This window comes from Anolis carolinensis, chromosome 4 (assembly GCF_035594765.1).
Source record: "Anolis carolinensis isolate JA03-04 chromosome 4, rAnoCar3.1.pri, whole genome shotgun sequence".
Taxonomy (NCBI): domain Eukaryota; kingdom Metazoa; phylum Chordata; class Lepidosauria; order Squamata; family Dactyloidae; genus Anolis; species Anolis carolinensis.
In genome coordinates this window covers 135483390-135506084 of record NC_085844.1, presented here as the reverse complement: position 1 = coordinate 135506084, position 22695 = coordinate 135483390, and the positions used below count along the sequence as shown (strand labels likewise).

At 42.4% G+C, this 22695-nt stretch overlaps 1 protein-coding gene across 12 annotated transcripts in view; it reads left to right on the top strand.

The window, feature by feature from the left end:
• Positions 1-22695, top strand: part of LOC100556634 (protocadherin alpha-C2) — a 296573-nt gene that overhangs the window by 159189 nt on the left and 114689 nt on the right. The window contains exon 1 of one of the 12 annotated variants that reach the window (XM_016993064.2): positions 15246-18678. The exons of 10 other annotated variants lie outside the window; for them this stretch is intronic. In XM_016993064.2, coding sequence (XP_016848553.1) covers positions 16252-18678 — 2427 coding nt within the window. In that variant the 5' untranslated portion in view covers positions 15246-16251. Of the gene's footprint in view, positions 1-15245; positions 18679-22695 lie in introns of those variants that run through there. One more of the 12 variants, XM_016993055.2, reaches the window with a different exon arrangement.

Sequence of the window (22695 nt, the reverse complement as noted above, 5' to 3'; positions counted from 1 at the left end):
AAGGTAACTATTTCTTAAATGGCATTTTAAACAGTTCTTAGAAATGTATCACCCTCCACCCCCACCCTCCCCCCATACCCCCCACCCCCCTGGAACAGCCATTCAAAATTGTCAATACATCAGTTTAATCGTGTGGAACGCCTGGTTCAAGGTGCGGTATCTTTCGTCTCCGTCTATTTTGTCGATTAGAACAGTCCATTTCCTTAACCAGTCTTGATCTTTTAGGCTATTTGTATATATATTTTTCTTTTGAATGATGAAATCGTTAATTATATATTCTGATATATAAGCCCACCAGGTTTCTACATCACATTTTGTATCATCCCTCCATCCTCGGGCTATCGTGGCTTGTATTGCGGCTGTCATATATTTTAGAATCTCTGTCCAATTATTGTTATCTTCCCTGCATGTTGTACTTTGCCCATCTCTGATTCTCCTCCCTAAAAGAATTTCTGACTCTCCACTGTCAAACTCTGCTCTCCAGTGGATACATCTATATCTGTAACCAGTCACTGATATATCTGTGGCTGGCAAATATGGTATGGCTGCTATTTGTTTTTTTGGTTGCCTTGTTTATAGAAAAGGCTTTGATTAAACAAAATAGGTTTCTGTTTGTGTAATTCAACAGGTTAAATTTGGCAAACTTAATCGCAGGGCTTTATAATTACTGGATTATGAAACAAGAAATATATGTTTATATAACAGGATGCAGTATTGTGTAGTATATGGTATGTCCTATGGCACATTTTCCCTTTTTTGACGACCATTTACATGAATTGACCTGGGCTAAGGACATGTCTGTAATATACGAAAAGCTGACTAGTAAGTATATCATATTTATTTCTAGGTACCCGTTTATGATTTTTCCCTTTGCAGCTTAATTGTGCTCTGACAAATAATCCAGATTTCCCTAGGTGATCAATGAATGTCTTATTTATTAATTTCCACATTTTGTCTTTATCTTTATGGTGTTTTGGCAATATATTTAAAAGCAAAATCGTGGATACTAAACTTACCTTGGGTAAAAATTAATCTATTTCAACCTCAAATCAGCTTTCAGACCATGAGAAGTGACTTCACTTTTATTGCTTCTTGGATGTTTTCATAAGTCCTTAGATAACTCAGCTAGTATTCTTTATTTTTATAAGAAATGGAATAAACTAATTTACTTTCAGGGTCAACACATTCCCTTTCATTATTGTTAAACTGCATAAATTAAATGGTTTGAAAGCTTTTCTTTTCTCAAAAAATGTGCACTAGATATGAAGTCCCCATAATTGATATACAACATCTCCAAATCAAAGAAGCTGGGTGATGACAAACCATAATTGGCCTTTTAATTAACTAGTTTATTCCAATGTAAAATTGATTTGTCAGGGCTGAGAGACCCTAAAGACCCCAGATCCTCTCTGATCTTGAAACTAAGCAGGTTCAGCCCTTGCTGATATTTGGATGGCAGATTTCCAATGAATACCAGGTGCTGTAGGTTATATATCAGGCAAAGGACCTGGCAAAACCACACCTGAGGATACTTTGGTTAAGAAGAGCATATTAAATTTAAGAGTTCATCAAAAGTTCACAGTCAACTTAAGGCTCACACATACAAAGTCCAGCTCTTGTTTGCTTGTGTATGTGTAAACCTTAAGTTGACTGTGAACTTTTGGTGATCTCTTAAATTTAATATGCTCCTCTCAACCAAAGTATCCTCAGGTGTGGTTTTGCCAGGTCCATTGCCTGATATATAACTTACAGCACCTGGTATTCATTGGAGATCTGCCATCCAACAAACAAGAGCTGAACTTTTAAAGTTGGTGTGAATGGGATTTTAAGATAAGTATGAAGTTTTAATACATTTAAATGTTTAAAAGTTTTAATAGCACAAATTATTTGTTTTTGAAATTTATATTTTAATGCCTTTGCATTTTAATTAACATCGTTTTATATTGTGTTGTCAAAGGCTTTCATGGCCAGAATCACTGGGTTGCTGTGAGTCTTCTGGGCGATATGGCCATGTTTCAGAAACATTTTCTTCTGATAGATGTGGGTGAAACATCAGAAGAGAATGCTTCTGGAACATGGCCATACAACCTGGAAAACTCACAGCAACCCATTGTTTTATATTTATTGTGAGCTGTCATGAATCTCTATATTGGAAGAATGATGAGATAAAAATAAAGATAATGATGATGATGATGCAGGGATTGCCCATGTGATTATGGTTTTGTCCTATTCCTTTCTCTTTTGATTTTTTTGCCTATTCTTCATTAGCAAATCAAATATGCTATTTTTTCAGCAGACATAGGAAGCACAACAAATTCATAGATGGTCCCCTGATGTTAATAGGAGAGAGTTTCAGAACATATAGTCACACATTGTTTTCAGATTTTACCTTCCTGCAGTTCTTTAAGACAAAACATATATACTACAATATAAGCCTTTATAGACTAGAGTCTATGATGACAGTTCCTTCATTGACAGGTTATACTATAAAGAATTCATTTCGGTGTATTATCGAAGGCTTTCATGGCCAGAATAACTGGAACATTGTGTGGTTTTCGGGCTGTATGGCTGTGTTCTAGCAGCATTTTCTCCTGACCTTTTGCCTGCATGTGTGACTAGCATCTTCAGAGGATCAAGATCCCCTGAAGATGCCAGCCACACATGCAGGTGAAACGTCAGGAAAAAATGCTGCTAGAACACAGCCATACAGTACGAAAACCACACAACACTCCAATTTGTTTAGATGCTACAAGGTTTCTTGTTGCTTTTTCTATGATAGATACTGCTACCTTTTCTGGATGCAATTTTAAATTGGAGAATCAAATAATGTTCAGAGCTTACAGTAGGAAAAACCTAATGCTTCCTAATAATACAAATAGTTAATTTATTTCAAGAATTTTGTATTCATTAGAAAGAAAGAAAAAGCTTGTTGTACTCAAATGGGGTGATATTATACAGCTTGGTCCAACCTGAGTAAAGCAGACAATTAGCTTGGATTTCAGACTTCCATAGGCAAACGTCTCTTTTGTGTGAATATCTCAGGTAGAGAATGCTGTTGTGGCACAGAAGCATGGTTGAAATTTTTCTTATATCCATTGGAACATTGTAACAATGCAATACCAAATAGGAAGGAGCACAGTGCTAACCATCCAAATAGAGCTCAGTAAACTCTTGAATTTTGCTCTTATAGTTGTATTTTAACTATGTTTTAATATGTGATTATATATATATATATATTTAACTATGTTGTATCCCACCTCAAGCTGAAAGGAGAAGTGAGCAATTAATAATAATAATAATAATAATAATAATAATAATAATAATAATAATAACAACAACAACAATAATGGCTGTTGTTAGAAAGACAACCAATTTCAATAGTGTTTGACCTTGAGTAATTATGTATGGAGCTGCAGTCTAGATTTTCTTTATGCATATGATGAGGCAAAAGGGGGGTGGGATTGAATTCACCTAAGATTGCTGAAAGCTTTGGATGAGCCCTTGCTTTCTTACAGTCTGAAGGACCCTGGTCCTGAATGTGGAGAAGTCAAAGTGATTAGATGATCACATGATCTTCCTTCTCATGAAACTACTTTGCCTCCGCTGTGTCAGCCCAAGGGCTTTGTAAGGGCTTGATTATTACGATGATTGATTTTGGTAGAATGCCAGAGACAAGGAATTTAGATGTTGCAAAAATGCTGTTAATGACTATTCTGAATTCTTTTGTGATCTTCTGTAAAGACTTACTGTATCTTTGTGTGTACAGTTTTTTCCCTTTCATTCAGTGATTCTGCTGTGCTGACATTGCAGGCCTGGTTAAAACTATATATTGCTCAAATACACATGCAGTGTAATTCTAGCACAGGGGGTGTAGTGACTATTTGCACTGAAGAAGCAATGGGCAGGAGAGAAGCCTGGGAACCAATTAGAAAAAAGGAGCAGGAGGTTAGTGTCAATGAAAGGTAAAGCTCTTGCACCACCAATTTTCTGTTTTTGTATGTGTGTGTGTGTCAGGAGCAACCTGAGTTGCTTCTGGAGTGAGAGAATTGGCCGTCTGCAAGGACGTTGCCCAGGGGACGCCCGGATGTTTTACCATCCTTGTGGGAGGCTTCTCTCATGTCCCCGCATGGAGCTGGAGCTGATAGAGGGAGCTCATCCGTGCTCTCCCTGGGTGGGATTCGAACCTGGCAGCCTTCAGGTCAGCAACTCAATCTTCAAGTCACAAGGCTTTTATCCCCTAGGCCACTGGAGGCTCCTAATTTTCTGGTACAAATCTCTCATTCTGGGGGCCCTTCCACACAGCCATATAACCCAGAATATCAAGGCAGAAAATCCCACAATATCTGCTTGGAACTGCGATTTCTGAGTTCACACTGCCATACATTCCAGTTCAAAGCAGATAATGTGGGATTTGATTCAGCTGTGTGGAAGAGGCCCGGGTTCTTATTTGAAAAACAAAAAAAGTAGCAGCAGTCAGGGCTAGTTAGCTTAGAGCAGGGGTCCCCAAACTAAGGCCCGGGGGCCGGATGCGGCCCTCCAAGGTCATTTACCTGGCCCCCGCCCTCAGTTTTATAATATGATATTTTTATATCATTTTAATACTATAATATATTGTATATACATATAATATTGATAATATTATAATGTTATACAATATAATAATACTAATAATAATAATACCATATAATAATATTAATTATCTATATATATAAAAGAGTGATGGCATCACGGCAATTCACAAAACAACAAAAGTACAGGCCCCCCAACCTCAAAATTTGACAACACAACCCATCATCCACGCCTCAAGGTTGATACAACAAAAAGAAAAGAAAAATAAAGTCCTAATTAGAGGGAGAGCAATAATTTTTTTTATCCAATTGCTGCCAGTTTAGAGGGCTAATCTCTGCCCACTTGGTTGCCTAGTAACCAGCCAAGGGACAGCCAGGTTTCAGTTAGGGGACAGGCAGATTTAGGCCTCACTGAGTCTTCTTCCACAGATTATCTAATTTGCACTGGATTATATGGCAGTGTAGACTCAAGGCCCTTCCACACAGCTATATAACCCATTTATAATCTTATATTATCTGCTTTGCACTGGATTATCTTGACTCCACACTACCATATAATCCACTTCAGTGTGCATTTTATACAGCTGTGAAGAAGGGGCCTCAGATAATCCAGTTCTGAGCAGATAATATAAGATTAGAAATATACAGTAGAGTCTCACTTATCCAACGCAAACAGGCCGGCAGGATAAGTGAATATGTTTGATAATAAGAAGGGATTTAGGAAAAGCCAATTAAACATCAAATTAGGTAATCGTTATACAAATTAAGCACCAAAACATCATATTATACAACAAATTTGACAGAAAAAGTAGTTCCATGCGCAGTAATGCTATGTAGTATTTACAGTAGAGTCTCACTTATCCAACATTCGCTTATCCAACGTTCTGGATTATCCAACGCATTTTTGTAGTCAATGCTTTCAATATATCATGATATTTTGGTGCTAAATTCATAAATCCAGTAATTTCTACATAGAATTACTGCGTATTGAACTACTTTTTCTTCCAAATTTGTTGTCTAACATGATGTTTTGGTGCTTAATTTGTAAAATCATAACTTAATTTGATGTTTAATAGGCTTATCCTTAATCCCTCCTTATTATCCAACATATTCGCTTATCCAACATTCTGCCGGCCCGTTTATGTTGGATAAGTGAGACTCTACTGTACTGTATTTACAAATTTACCACTAAAATATCACAAGGAATTTAAAACACTAACTACAAAAACATTGATTATGAAAAGGCAGACTGCGTTGGATAATCCAGAACATTGTATAAGCGAATGTTGGATAAGTGAGATTCTTCTTTAATATGAAATAATTACTGGGATAGAATAATGCAGAACAGTATAATCTCTAAAACCAGGACAGTAAATAAACAGGGGAATTCCACACAGGAAACAATCAGGGCCAGCTAACACCTCCCAACAAAGTATTCCCATCAAAGTCTGGCAAATCCTCTGTTTTCTCAGGGCCACAGACAGTAGAAGCACATAAAATATCGCAAACAACACCACTCTGAAAACAAGGGAATCCCAGACAGGAAACAATCAGGGCCAGCTAACACCTCCCAACAAAAAATTCACTCAGGGAGGAAACAGCCAGTCTTTAAAGCTGCAAGGCTATTACATCCTAATCATTTTTCCCAATTGCAGCATTCATACTTGCCTCCAACAAACAAAAAAAACCAATCAGAAATATTGTATATTCACAACCTTTAGGAAATAATATCCCCTGATGGCGCAGCGTGTTAAAGCGCTGAGCTGCTGAACTTCTGGACCGAAAGGCCGCAGGTTTGAATTGGGGGAGTGGAGAGAGCCCCCACTGTTAGCTCCAGCTTCTACCAACCCAGAAGTTCGAAAACATGCAAATGTGAGTGCATCAATAGGTACTGCTCTGGCGGGAAGGTAACGCCGCTCCATGTAGTCATCCCACATGACCTTGGAGGAGTCTACGGACAACGCCGGCTCTTCGGCTTAGAAATGGAGATGAGCACCAACCTCCAGAGTAAGACACGACTGGACTTAATGTCTGGGGAAAACCTTTACCCTTGACCTTAACTACCACCAAGTCCTCAATACTTTATTTCCCAGACCACCAGACTTCGCCACAGCAACGCGTGGCCGGGCACAGCTAGTACGTTATATATTACATATAATATTATAGTATAATGGTATAATTCAATATAATGCTAATATTGTGCTATGCTAATAATATAATATATTGTATGTACATACAGCTGCTCTGAGTCCCCTTCAGGGTGAGAAGGGTGGGATATAAATGTAATAAATAAATGTAGTAAATGAATAAATAAATAATTTTAGACTCAGGCTTGCCCAAAGTCTGAAATGACTTGAAGGCACACAGCAACAACAACCCTAATTAACTTGACTACCTCATTGGCCAGAAGCAGGCCCACACTTCCCATTGAAATCCTGATAGGTTTATGGTGGTTACAATTGTTTTCATTTTAAAATATTGTATTGTTCTTTCATTGTTGTTGTTTTGCACTACAAATAAGACATGAGCAGTGTGCACAGGAATTTGTTCGTAGTTTTTTTTTTTTTAATGATAATTCGGCCCCTCCACAGTCTGAAGGATTGTGGATCGGCCCTTTGCTTTAAAAGTTTGAGGACCCCTGGCTTAGAGTCTGCTCTGCTAGCTTGTGCTTTAAGGGAGCTGTCCAAGGTGCTGAATTTGAGGTGGCAACATGTATATGAGAGAGATTAGTCCTTAGAATCTGTGTTTCGTTTTCAGTCCTTTAATGTTTAAAATAAGAAACAAATGCATTGTCCCAGTGACATAGAAGCTACAATTATACTGAGGTTATGGGTTTCGTTGCATTCAACTACGATCTTGTGATGTTCTTTGGGACTCATTAGCTGTACTGTATTCTGGAAGTTTTCAGAGAAAGTCATTAGAGGCAGCTCTAATCACAAAACAAACAATGAAATGATGAACGTTCTGCTGACTGTAGGTTTGAGAATGGAAGTATTTTCTAACTAGGTAGCTATAAAAAAAGCTTCCAGGCTGATTTTCCTCCTCATTCAGCCACTGAGAATTAGGTTCTCCTCCTCCTCCTTTTTTCTTTCTTTTTTCCTCTTGCTGGGTTTTTTTTGGGGGGGGGGGATAATTTCTAACCTAGATAAAAATTAATTAATATCCAAACCCCATCCATTTCATGCCATGGGACTTGCTCTAAGGTAGGTGGTGGTAGGATTGTAACCCAAAGGTGTCCTTTATGTGTAGGGTAGGTGCCACAATCTTTCCAAGTCAGGTGGGGCTCTTTCTACATTTATGAAAAATAACTGTGCATGATGATCCGAATCGGTATGTTTTTTCTCCCTTATAACTACAATGATCTGTGAATTCAATTCCTGATAAATGCAAAGATAAATCTGTATCTTTAATCTTTCGTTCTTCAGCTTCATCACACAACCCGTTTTATACTGTTGTTTTACAGTACATCTGCTACAATCTGTCCTCTCATGTGAAATTATTCTGCATTCAATGCATCCTTATGCATTGGTTCTGTGATGGCACAGCAGCATTTATCTGCCACATTTTTTCAGTATGTAAAGAAATCCCATCTGTGCACTTCCTTTGATGTCCTCTGAGGAATAGAAATGATTGGCTCTGCTTTGTTTCTTGTCTTTTTGTTTCCTGCTGTCTGTGATAAATGTCTAGTCATTGGCTATGATTCTCAAAGACGCTGCCCATGCTTCGTCTGAGAAATGCAGGTCAGAAGCCAGCTGCTGTTTCTTGGCTTTGGAAACGTAATCTCCTGGCCTGGACAATGTAATGGATGCTACTGCACTGGCAACCTTTGTCTTCAGTCCACCAGTTTGTTGCCTTGTAAATGCTTCAATGTCCTGATCTTATTTTCAAGAAATATTTATCACTATATCCATCCTGTGCTTTTTCCTGTTTGGGAATTTGCTTGTTTTGATTTTGCTTGTTTTATGGGAATTCCATATTAGGTGTTCTATAGGTCTTAAAGTGGTGGTTTTCAACCTGCTGGTCCCCAGATGTTTTGGCCTTCAACTCCCAGAAATCCTAACAGCTGGTAAACTGGCTGAGATTTTTTGGGAGTTGTTAGTCAAAACATCTGGGGACCCACAGGTAGAGAACCACTGTCTTTAAGCAACACAGGTCACATAATACGCAAGTGTTTCGTTGTGATTAAGAGCAGTCCTTGTTAGTAATAGTAATAGGTTCCTGGTGCCAATTAAAAGACCTACTCTACATAAACTTCTGGTTGTCCTTCTCTTCTCTTGATTTTATAATAAGAGAATTAGGTGGTAGCTTTACTCTGGATTACAGCATATTGATTAATTTATCTTTCTGGGGACAAAAAATCCACTAAAACATGTCAAATTTAGAGGTTGCATGCGACAGATGGTTAACTTTTGAACACCAGCTCTTGCTTCATGACAGCCATATAAGTTCCTAGAAGTTTGTATTTATAATATGCTTATAGAGAGATGGGAGAGGGAGAGGGAGAGATGTCAGTGCTTGTGGTATCTTTGAGCTAATGTCCAATATACAATAATTTAATTATTAGGACAATTTATCCTTTTTTTAAAAAGTTATATTCTGCCGATCTGTTGCTTGGGATCGGCAAACCTGTCAAGTCTGTTCCTATGTATTCCTTTATTTCAGTTCAAAGTGCATTTCATGCCAGTAGTGTATGGATTTTTTTACAAAGCAAATCTATAAAATTTGTGCACATTTTTCAAATGAGACATTTAATGGATGCATCCCTTTGTTGACTAAAGCATGTTTGCTGCGCAATTTAAAATGTTTTTTTTCCTTTGAAGTTGTCAAACAAGCACATTTGATTGGTCTTACTTTTTTTTCTTTTAATTCCAGAAGTGTGCACATTTCTGCTGATAAATTGTGTTCACCAGTTTTCACCATGGGGTATCTAAATGCAAAAAACAAACAAACAAACAAAAAAACCCCTCATGAAGTAATTCACATGAGCCTGTGTGGTACATTAACAGTTTCATGAACTGCGGTGAACTCCTAACTTATGTATGAGTTAATCTGTTTATAGAATACACACACACTATACTTAATCTACACATTATTAGGGGTGGGGATAGGTAGTAAACTTGGAGCAATTTGGAGGTCAGGAAGCAGCCCAAACTGGGAAGAACTATGGTTTACTTATTGGGGTTATCATGTAAATGTAGTATTTGTTGTGAAGTGTGTTCCCGCAATATCATATGAGAATTTGCTACTGGTAACATCGTTATTGATTGATTACAGCAGTTTGTGCAGTGACCGAAGAATGGGATGGATATTATATGATTAACTTCAATGATATTTATAGGTTTTTCTATTCATTTATTAGCGTGATTGCAGACTGGGAGTGCACATCTTAGCTCTCCCTGATCTCTATGATGAGACTAGGAGTTTATATTAGCTGTTGCTAAATTCATTTGGAAATCTCGAAAGATGTTTGTGCTGCTACAGAATAGATTTCTTTCCCTCTTCCTCACTTCTGCTGGGTGAGAAACAGAAGCAGCAACATGAAGGCATGGTAATAAACTTTATGTGCTAATTTGGGGAAATGGTTCGATTAATAGCAAGGTGATATATTACACTTTTCCAAAGTTTTTAATGTTAAAATGTTAAATGCTAAAGGAGGGATAATTCTCCATCTTTGTTGGATTTGTTTAGGAGCAAGTAGCTTTGGGAAGGGTGAGAAAGAGTGGACTGAATCTGCCACTTTACCTCTAATGATGCCATTAGGAACTGATTTTAGACTCAGGGAAAAGATGGGAGGAAAGGTTATGTAGTTGCAAAGGCCCTCTTCTTGATGATGCTAAGGAAGAGAACTGATTTCAGTGGGATTTCTCATGAGCTTATGTGAAATCCAGAAGCAATTGATGGTCTGGGGTGCCCTCGACTCCAATTTAACATGACCAGTCCTTGAGATTGGCCAGATTTCTTCCGAGGGGAGGTTTCCATTGCTTTCCTCCAAAGCTGAGAGGTTGTGACTTTCTGTGGAGGAGTGGGGATTCAAACTCAGGTCTCTGGGCATTCTTTCCATCCCTTCCAACCCCTGGTTACTTTGGACAATAATAAACTGGGTGGTATCTAACATGAGTTTTCCCACTCTTGGTTGTTATTAGCAGCTGCTCTTCTAAAAGTTTGAAGGAGGAAATGCTTCCACATGAAAAGCTTTCTTCCTCCTACTTGGAAATGCCCTCGGGACTAGAAATCCCATTGGGCTGACATTATACAACAAGGACAGACCTGCATGTTGTTTCCTTTCCACATATCCAAATGTGCTTCCATCATATTCAATAGTGCATTTACACTAACTGCCAAGGCTCAATGCTGTGGAATCCTGGTAGTTGTAATTTGGTGAGGCACCAGCACTTTTTGGTAAGGAATACGAAAGACCATGTAGAATTACAATTTCCATGGCAGTTAAAGCGGGGTGCAACTGCATTAATTTTACAGTAGTGATGTCAAACCTATGGTCCTCCAGGTATTTTGGATTTCAGTTCCCAGAATTCCTAGCCATTGGACAAGCTAGCTAGGGCTTCTGCAAGTTGGAGGCCCAAACATCTGGAGGGTCACAAGTTTGACACCTCTGTTCTACAGTGTATGTGCACACCAAGATTTCATATTGAAATCGGTCTAAATGAGTCAAGCATGAAAGTCAGGGGGCAGAGGCGAGATTGGCAAAGGTGCCCCTTTGGGGAGGGAAATGTGGCACTAAACCCCAATTTATGGCTGAGACTGTGTAACAAGAAGAGCCACCTTGTTCGGTAAGGAGAGAAGGATGCTGCATCTCAAGTTCAGAAGGCAACAAAGGGCAATACTCCAAGATTCAACAGCTCAAGGACAAAGCATCTTCCAGAATAGAATAGCCTTTGAAGGACATGATTGTGAACACAATCTGCTTCTCTATCCTTACTGGGTTGCCTCAAGGAAATCCTAGAGGGTAGGTATATTGTAGAATTATTGAAGTTTGTTACTGCTTTAACTGCCCTGGTTCAATGGTGCGGAATCCTGGGAGTTGTAGTTTGTCAGACACTGGCACACTTTGACCACATGATTCCTCAGTCTTGGGCATGGCAGTTAAAGGGGTGTAAAACTGCATTGATACTACTGTGTAGATCACTGCTCTGCATAAAGGGGAAGGAGTCAGTGTGTTAACTGCCTTCATTTTGCCAAGGTTCAGCCAAAAACCACCAGTGAAGAGAACCAGGACACAAGGCACATGGTACCAATCAGTGGCAGGGATGGGCTCTGGTGACTGAGCCATGATTTCAGCTTATTTGGTCCCACCTACACTGACCACTTAATAATAATGATAATAATAATAATAATAATAATAATAATAATAATAATAATAATAATAAACATTATAACCTGCCCTATCTCCCCAAGGGATGATGCAGTTTAAAGCTAGCTTCAAACTGGCGATGGGGAGACAACAAACATCTAACAAGGTGGCTCTTCCCACAAAAGAAAGACATATGTATTGGTTCTCTGTGGGTTGTGTAATCACCATCTGGGCCTCAAACTGGTTCCAGGATAACCTACGTAATAATCTGCACAGTGAAACCACTTTTCAATACCATCTTGAAACTGCATTAAATGATCCATGTAGATTAGGTCTTTGTCTCCTTCCTGAATGTCACCCAGTGCCAGGAAGCTGATCCCCTTCTATTAGCTTGTGTCATCTAACTAGGAGCTTGTGTCACTTTTCAGGCATAGGCCGCCTTTTCCTCCTTTGGGGCAAGAGCAGGGTGAAAGATGGGTTGCACACCAAGGAGATTTTCAGATTCAATTCAGATTTTTTTTTTTGCTATGGGGACACCTTGGACGCAGAGATATGCTGCAAAGAGAGATTCGGGAAGAAGCTGCAAAGATGCCACTCTGCTCACAGTGAGCCTTGGGGCATCATCATCAACTGACTTCTAATCTTAAGATTTTGAGGCATACTGAGACGAAAGAGGAGTCCTCTTCTGTATTTAGATGGAGTGTGAATTGCAAGACTGGTTGAAGAATGACTTTTAATGAGGAATTTTAAGTTGTTTTGCTTGGGGAAGATTGAGAAGGGAGGGGATAGCTGCTTAAAAGGATATAATTTAGAAAATGGAACAAGCCTGGTTTCTGCAGCTCCGCAGGCTAGAGTGAAAAATAGTGGATTCAAATTACAAGAAAGGAGAGTTTAACAAAACAGTAGGAGATATATTTGGGGGTACTATGCAGCAAAATCCACCAAAGGTAATAATCCAAAAAAAAAAAGCAGCAATATTTTGATCAACCAAAATGTATGTCTGTTCCAAAGGTAACAAGAATGATTTCTTTTCTACAGAACACAAAAGCCTGGGAAGGAAAGTGGGGGGTTGAGGCCATGGAGGAAGAATTCAGGCATACAGTTTGACCTTCCTCAGTTAGGTCTGCTCCTTTGCAGAAAAGTGGATGGTCATTTTTATGTCTTGTCATGGGCAAAAATGCAGAGGAAACTGGACCAGTTCCTTCAGCTTCACAAACTGAGAACAATGCGGCTTATTGGTGAAGGCTGTTCTGAACGCTTCCCCACCCAAGTACAGCCCAGACTGGCTTGGCTCCATGTGATTTCTTTCTGCAAGCTCAAAACCCATCACAAATGACATCATTTTGGGACCGTTGAAAATGTCTAGGCAGCTGCAATCAGAACTTTGAACAGCATGTCAAATGAAAACATCCTCCTCGACTGTGAAGAGTGACAGCAATGCTGGAATCCTTGAAAAATCCATGAAAAATCCATTTTTCATGGGGATAAACTGTAATTGCATGTATGTTCAATAAATTTGTTTTAAAAATTTTCACTACTTTTAGACAGATCACATACCTCATGTAAGCTTTCGAAGTTTCACTGGCTTCTTCATCAGGCAAAGATGTTAAAAATCATACGATGTTAGAATCCCAGGGCTACATTTGTCTCAGATGTTACTTTTCTTGTTAGTTTTTTTTTATCATGTCAGAAGCAACTTGAGAATATACTGCAAGTCACTTCTTGTGTGAGAGAATTGGCCGTCTACAGAGGCGTTGCCCAGGGGACGCTTGGATGTGCTACCATCCTGCTGCTGGGAGGCTTCTCTCTAGAACGGACAAATGGGCATTCACCACGTTTCACGGATTGATCTCTGCTTGCATTGAGATCCCTTCAGACCATTTTAACTGACAACCTCTGAGACAAAATGGAGGCCTGTGACTCTAACATCATCATTTTTCTTCTTTTGTATGACTTCTATCATGAAGAAGCCAGTGACACTTTGAAAGCTTGCATGGTATATTGTCTGCATTTTGGTTAGTCAAAATAATATTGCTTTTTGGTGGATTTTATCCTAGAACATCTTAACTGGTGGTGGCAGACTTTGGTGCTCTTTAGACAGAGGTTGGATAGGCATCCTAGAGGTGTTTTTCAGGTTGGAATTGATGGTGTTTGTGCTGCTTTTCAGTTGCACGATTTTACAAAGTAATCTGTTTAATTAATAGCATTTTAAAGTACTAAAATTACTCCAGAAAAGCTGATGCCTAGGGAAAATATATTTAAATAACTCTCCAGTGTATTTAACACAACTATATCATTTCAAAAGAGGCCCCTACATGAATGTATGTGATGGGTTCACCAATTTGGATATAATTGATCAATGGATTAAGATTTATATCACTGAGTGAGAATAGGATTGGTACTATCTTGGTTGCAACCAAGTGCAGTGCAATTGTGGCCTCCAATTACCAATAGTTGTACGTATACCCACTAGTTGCACAGGTATCTGCTGACTGTTTCCAGGAGTTACCCAAAGAACTAAGGCATTCTTTTCAATCCTTTTGGGGAGGTGTTAACTGGCCCTGATTGTTTCTTGTCTGGAATTCCTGTTTTCAGAGTGTTGTTCTTTATTTAATGTCCTAATATTAGAGTTTTTTTAAAAATACTGGTAGCCAGATTTTGTTCATGTGCATGGTTGAACAAAATCTGTTTAAATTGTCCACATGCTTGTAGATTTCAATGGCCTCTCTGTGTAGTTATGAGAGTGGTCCAGCATTTCTGTGTTCTCAGATAATATTCTGTGTTCAGGTTGGTTCATCAAGTGCTCTGCTATAGCTGACTTCTCTGGTTTGACTAGTCTGCAGTGCCTTTCATGTTCCTTGATTTGTTTTTGGGCAATGCTGCGTTTTATGGTCTCTATGTAGACTTGTCCACAGCTGCATGGGATATGGCAGACTCCTGCAGAGGTGAGAGGATCTCTCTTGTCCTTCACTGAACATAGCATTTGTTGGATTTTCTTAGTGGGTCTGTAGATTGACCACTAAGATAGACTGATTTCCTTTTTTTGGAGGATAGTGGGAATGTTTTTGGCAGAGCCAACTGTAAACACTGCATGATGCTGCTAACACAGACATGGGCAAACTTTGGCCCTGCAGATGCTTTGGACTTCAACTCCCACAATTCCTAACAGCCTCAGGCCCTTTCCTTAAGCAACTGAGGAGGAAAATGAAAGAGCCTGAGGCTGTTAGGAATTGTGGGAGTAGAAAACTAAAACATATGGAGGGCCAAAGTTTGCTCATGCCTGTGCTAACAGGTAGGTGTACATGGTGCCAAATTTTCAGAACCCCAGTCTTGAGCTAAGGGGACCACATTTGGGGCCGGACCCACAGTTTAAGAAGCAGTTGGTAAACTTTGGCCCTCCAGGTGTTTTGGACTTCAGCTCCCATAATTCCTAACTACCTGTAAGATGGCTGAGATTTCTGGAAGCTGAAGTCCAAAATACCTGGAGGGCCGAAGTTTGCCCATGCCAGGTGTAAGGGACGGTTGGCAGGAACCTGGCCTGGGGTGTGTCCCTAGCCAAGCGCCAGGTCTTTCGCCTCCCGCCACTTGCTGCAGCTGCTTCCTGCCGCCTCCTGGCCCATTGTCCCTCTTCCGAGGTCGTCCTCTTTCCAGCCTTGTCCTTGGGAAAGTCCAGGGGTGGGGGTCTTATTGCCAGTGCGGATCGGAAGGGCGGGGGGAGAGGGCGCCTGGCACAGCCTCATTTCATCCTTTCTTCGGCGCCGCTTCTTCCCGAAAGCCTCCCAGGAGGCTCGGCTCGCTCCGATTGATGCCGATCGATCCGCCTCCCTTTTCTTGCTCCCCCTCCCCGCCAGGGACGTGCCGCCTCTCACGAGAGAGAGTGAGTAAAGGAGTGGCCAGCTGGCAATGCAGGCAGCGTGGCTTAGCGGGGCGTTTTCCTTAACGGGGGAACACAAGAGGCGGCCCCACCTTCCTGTGCGTCGAGCCTCCTCTCCTCCCGACGTGGAGTGAATCCTGCAAGGCTGGGTTGGGCTGCAGTTCTCTCTCGGGCCTGTAGGCGGCGCTGTGCGACAATTCGGCTCCGGCGCGGCGCCTGAGGAGCGGAGGAGCGCTGTCCCTTCCTGCCTTCCATCCGCGTGATCTCATCCGCAGCTCGGGCGAGCCAAGGCGGCGAGCGGCTCCTCCGCTGGCTCAGCACGGCGGCGGCGGGGAGCCATGGCTTGGGCCGGCGCCGGCAAGAGCCGATGCTCCCCGCGCGCCCTTTAGCATCCGCTTGGAAGGGAGGAAGGAGGAAGGCGAAGCGGGCGGCGGGATTATGTCCCCATTGCCTCGATCTGCAGGGAGCTGAGTGAGGCGGAGGCAGCCCGGGCTTGAAGAATGCGGGTCTACCTAACGGTGTGCTGCCTTATCGCCCACACCGTGAGCGGCCAAGTGGAGTACTCCATCCCCGAGGAGACGGAGCGCGGCGCGCCGGTGGGCAACCTGGCCCGGGACCTGAGCCTCGATGCCTCCCGCCTGCCCGCCCGCAAGTTCCGCATGATCAGCGGCTCCGGCAAGCAGTACTTCGGACTCAATGCCAGCACCGGCGCCCTCTGGGTCCAGGAGCCCGTCGACCGGGAGCAGATCTGCGCCCTGAAGCCCACCTGCTCCCTCAACTACGAGCTGGTGCTGGAGAACCCCCTGGAGCTCTACAAGATGCACTTCAAGATCCTGGACGTCAACGACCATGCGCCCACCTTCCCCCTGGAGGAGTACCACCTGAGCGTGGCCGAGTTCTTAGCCCCCGGGGCCCGCTTCACCCTCCCCAATGCCCAGGACCCCGACGAGGGCATCAACAGCGTCCAGAGCTATGTGCTCAGCCCTGAGGAACACTTCCGGCTGGCCATGCAGACACGCGGTGACGGCAGCCGCTATCCGGAGCTGGTCCTGGAGAGGCCTCTGGACCGCGAGCAGAAGGCCATGCACCGCCTGGCCCTCACTGCTAAGGATGGAGGTAGCCCTCAACGCTCCGGCGAGGCCCGGGTGGTGGTCACCGTCCTGGACACGAACGACAACGCGCCCGTCTTTGAGCACTCTGTCTACCGGGCCAGTGTCTCCGAAAACTCACCCGATGGCACTCTGGTGACTCGGGTGCGTGCCACGGACTTAGACGAAGGGCAAAACGGGGAAGTCCGCTACGCCTTCAGCAACAGCACGCCGGCTGAGCTCCGGAAGATGTTCCGCATCGACCCCCAGACAGGTGAGGTCAAAGTCAATGGGGCTCTGGGCGTCCAGAAGCCCCTGCTGGAGATGTTTGTGGAAGCAAAAGATAAGGGGGTCTTTGGGATGTCCAGTGTGGCCAAACTGCTGGTGGAGGTCACTGATGTCAACAACAATGCTCCAGAGATCACCGTCACCTCCCTTTCCAGTCCCATCCCTGAGGACTCCTCGCTGGGCACGGTGATTGCGCTCTTGAGCATTACTGATGAAGATCCTGGTGATAACGGGAAGGTGATCTGCCAGGTCCCCACTAACATCCCCTTTCAGGTCAAGTCTTCCTTTGACAACTACTACAGTGTGGTCACCAGTGGCCTTCTAGATCGGGAACGGGTCGATGAGTATAACATCACCGTCACTGCCTCCGACCTGGGCTCCCCTCCCATCGCTACCCAGAAGACGCTAAGGGTGCAGATTGCAGACGTGAACGACAATCCCCCCAAGTTCCTCAATCAGATGCGTGAAGTCTCCGTGACGGAGAACAATCAACCTGGGGTATCTCTCTTACAGGTGACGGCCACCGATTCAGACCTTGGGGAGAATGGCCGGGTCTCTTATCTACTCAGGGACATTGACATCCAAGGCAGCGCTTTGTCCAGCTATTTAGGCATTGATGCCAGCAGTGGAGTTGTCTATGCAAAGGGCTCTTTTGACTTTGAGCAGCTCCAGAGCTTCCATTTCCAGGTGGAGGCCAAGGACAATGGTTCTCCTGCTCTGGCAGCGGCCTTCATTGTCAGCATCAGCATCACAGACCAGAATGACAATCCCCCCATCATCCTGTACCCAGGGGTGAAGAACAGCTCTGTGGCTGTGGAAATTGTGCCCCGCTTGGCAGATGCTGACTATCTGGTGACCAAAGTGGTGGCCCACGATCCAGATAGCGGGCAGAATGCCTGGCTTTCTTATCACCTCTTGCAGTCTTCCGATGCCAGCCTCTTTCGGGTCTCTCCCAATGTTGGAGAGGTCAGGACTAGTCGCTCCATGAGGTCTAGTGACCCCATCAAGCACAAAGTGGTAGTCATGGTGAAGGACAGCGGGGAGCCACCCCTCTCCTCCTCTGTGACCCTGGGCATCCTGTTGGCCGATTCTCTCCCACAGGCGCTCCCAGACTTTGATGACAGCCTGGAAGCACGTGGGCAGCAGCTGTCCAGCTTGAACTTCTATTTAATCATTGGCCTGGCCTGCCTTTCCGTTGTCTTCCTTGGGTTCCTCATTTTTCTCCTAGCCATGCGACTCTTCCAGTGTAGGACTAGCTATTCCAGCAGCTGTTGCTGCTGCCCCGCAGATGATTATGAGAAGTATCGCTACAATGTGCGCATGCTCCCAAGCTCTCATTTCACACCAGATATGGTTGAAGTTGCTGGGATGGGGAAACTTACGCACACCTACTTGTATCGGGCAGCCCTGGGTGTTGGGCCTGGCAATAACAACATGATGCCCAATGGAGATGTCGGAAACCTTGGCAAGGGGGCAGGATTATTACAAGTGCCAGCATCCTGTATTCAAGTACAGAAGGTGAAGAGTGACCACTTTAATGCCATTCTGATGGTAAGCAGGGTTGTTACTTTTCAGAAATGTCTGTTTTGGTGATGGTGGGAAGGGGGTATGGCAAAGCCATGTATTCAAAGGAGAATATTAATGCCAGGAGAAAATGCCATTTTATGCCACATTGAATCTTTGCCCAGTCTCTCACAAAATAAAGGACTGAATAAAAATACAAAGAGCAAATATAGCATATCTGTTTCTCTTCTATAACTCTAGAATTCAAACTCTGTGATTACTAGACAATAGATGTGGGACTGACCAGAAAAAACAGAGAGAAAGCATGTCAATGTGTAATTAATTTTTAGATGGCTTTCTTAAAAGGAGATTAGCCAAGTTCATGGAGGACATGCGTGCCAACAGCTGTTAGCTATGGCAGCTGATTGGGTGTGCCATATTGATAGGAATGTCATTTGCTGTACACAAATAAGTGTGTGTATGTGTGTGTGTGTGTGTGTGGAGGGGTTGCTGTACCCTACCTCTGCTTTTCCCAGAAGCATATACTGTATTATCACGTGCCCTCATTCTGTTCCAGTAGGGCACTTCCCATGTTCCACTATGCAGTGGTTGAATGGTGAAGGCCCCACTATTTTTACATGTGGATCTGATGGACACGAAGAATCATTTCCTTGGTGGCTGCTTTAATGTCATGCCTGATTTTCAATTATTTTTCCATGTTATCATTAACTGTGTTACTTTATTTTTATTGTTTTTATTAGCATTAAAGTATTTTTTGCTATAATTACAAAGACAGCAAAAAGAAAGACAAGATTTCAAAACTGTGTCAACTTCAAAGGGAATGTTAAGGCAAAAAGCACATAAAGCACATCGTGGATTAAAGAAATGACACAGAGAGAGCATCATTCCTCAGATTTCCGCAGGACTAAATATGAAATATTTAGTCTATTTATAATGTTCATTGATTCGGGTTAAAAAAAAAAAAGATTAGCTGAATATTTTCTCCACAACCTTTTTGTGAGCTTCCTAGGGTCATGGATTGGAAAAATTGATTATTCAATAAACAAATATATATGGCTGGATTTGAAACTGCTTTATATAGTCAATGGAGACCCATATAATGCAGTTCCAGACTGCATTATGTGTTAGTGTACACTAACCCTATTCCCGACCCCACCCCCATCCTACCCCACCCATCCCCAAACCTTTCCCATACTCACTTTCCTGCCCCATTCTCTTCCCTGTAGAATTTTATTTGTAGTATATTAGAAATTACATCAATAAAATTATTAAAAAAATATATGTTAGCGTACACTCAGCCTATGATGGTATTATAAAGTCAGCTCTTAGCAGTTGGTGGGAAATGATACTTGACTAGTGGGTTGCTGTTAGTTTTTCGGGCTGCATGGCCATGTTCCAGAAGCATTCTCTCCTGATGTTTCGCCCACATCTATTGCAGGTATCCTCAGAAGTTGTGAGGTCTGTTGGAAACTAGGCAAGTGGGGTTTATATATCTGTGGAATTTTCAGGGTGGGAGAAAGAATTCGTGTCTGTTTGAGGCAAGTGTGCATGTTGCAATTGGCCACTTTGATTAGCATTTAATGGCCTTACAGATTCAAAGTCTGGCTGCTTCCTTCCTGAGTGAATCCTTTGTTGGGAGGTTTTGTTTCTTGTCTGGAATTCCCCTATCTTCTGAGTGTTGTTCTTTATTTACTGTTCTGATTTTGGAATTTTTTAATACTTGTAGCCAAATTTTGTTTATTTTCATGATTTTGTCTTTTCTGTTGAAATTGTCCACATACTTGTGGATTTCAGTGGCTTCTCTGTATAATAGGACATGATAGTTGTTAGAGTGGTCCAGCAAAGACAAAGATCTCACCATACATCAAGGGAACCACTGCCCACATAGGGAAACTGACGAAGAAACACAACCTACAATCAGGGCCAGTTCACACTTCCCAACAAAGGATCCCCCCAGACAGGAAGCAGCCAGGCTTCGAAGCTGCAAGGATATTCAATGCTAATCAAGCTGGCCAACTGCAACATTCACACTTGCCTCAGGAAGACAAGAGTTATTTATCCCACTCCAAACATTGCACAGCTATATAAACCCCACTTGCCCAGTTTTCAACAGACCTCACAACCTCCGAGGATGCCTGCCATAGATGTGGGTGAAACGTCAGCAGGGAATACTTCTGGAACATGGCCATACAGCCTGGAAAACTCACAGCAACCCAGTGATTCCAGCCATGAAAGCCTTTGACAACACATTGATACTTAACCAGTTAACAATTTCCATGTTAACTGGCCAAGTTGCTATATTTGAAAAAAGAAAAAAAGCTAGAATTTTATTCTTTTAAAAAAGTAATATTTCACCATTTAGTTGATAATGAATAGACAGAATTGGCCATTAATTTCAGCAGTCAAAATGTTTATTTTTCAGTAAAATGTGTGAGAAATGGTCTAGAAAATGCATCATATAGATATGTTCCCAGACAGCAATATGCAGGGCGAGACTGGGATATTTTTCCTTTAATGGATTTTTCTTGGTGAAACAATTGCTAATGCAGATGTGAGATCTAAAAATTGGTGTAAATTTTACTTTAATGCTTTACTTTTAGAATGGGAGGGGGCTTATTCTGCTGGGTTGTGTAACCTTACCCTTTCCTGGTGGATCACACTGATGAATATCTGATGACTTGGAATATCACCATGACCTGGAATGACCTGGAAATGCCTCCATGTGGGGAGAAAGATTTTCATGTTTAGCTAAAAATGGCTGTTTTGAAGTGAGATGAGGAAACTTAGCAAAGCACTGTATTTCAAAGATTCTTTTAAGAAGTGTAAACAAATTGTTTCAAAGAAAAGTTTTGTCTAAGGAACCCAATGTTTCCTGGGGTGGCACTGGCAGCTACAAAAAGGGATTGGGAGAGCTGGCCCCATCTACACTGACCATTTAGGTCGTTGTGGGGTCAGATCAGCTTATTGGTGGCTACAAAATACACATGGGCTTATTATTTATTTGTTATTTATTTATTTACTTTATTTCTACCTTGCCTTTCTCTACCCCAAAGGGGACTCAAGGTGGCTTACATATGGCTTATCTGAATTAACATGGGGAAAGCTGCTTAATGCAGTTGCACCCCAGGTTTAAAAAAGGGAAAGCCCAAATCTTGCAACCCTGTGTTCTGGCAGTGCAGACACCTACAGCTGTGGGTGTCCTAACAGCCATCCTGAACTCCCTGGACTCAGGTAACCCATGGACTTCACAGAGGCTGGACAGTAGGAACTCTCTCCCACCACCAAGGCAACTCAGAGTGCCCTTGCCCGGCTGCAGTGTGGGCCAGAACTGGCATTTTGCATGCCGGTTCTGGCCTGCATTATTTGCCAGTGTAGAGCCGCCCTATATGACATATGGGAAGCACTTACCTTACTCCTTTGTTGAACAAGGTTGAGCAAAAAGTAGGTTGGAGTCCACAGGTGTAGTTTTTGATCAACAGGGTCCAGTGGTTATATACAAAGAACATTAAGACTAATTAGATCTCAGATCTCGTATGACAGGTATTTTTATGTGTATGTATGTGTGTGTGTATATTTGTGTGTATAGATAGATAGATATGGTGCCCTTGGTGGTGCAGTGGATTAAACTGCTGAGCTGTTGAACTTGCTGATGAAAAGGTTGGCGGTTCGAATCCGGGGAGTGGGGTGAGCACCCACTGTTAGCCTCAGCTTCTGCCAACCTAGCAGTTTGAAAATATGCAAATGTGAGTAGATTGATAGGGAAGGTAACAGCGCTCTATGCAGTCACGCCGGCCACATGATCTTGGAGGCATCAACGCTGGCTCTTCGGCTTAGAAATGGAGATGAGTACCACCCCCCAGAATCGGATGCAACTAGACTTAATGTCAGGGGAAAACCTTTACCTTTACCTATATATTTGTGAAATCCTGATTTCCCATTTACTGTGAGCATTCAATACAGTTGCAGACCATTAGCATTCTGACAAGTAAAATGTTCACACTAGACCAGTGGTTCTCAATCTGTGGGTCCCCAGATGTTTTGGCC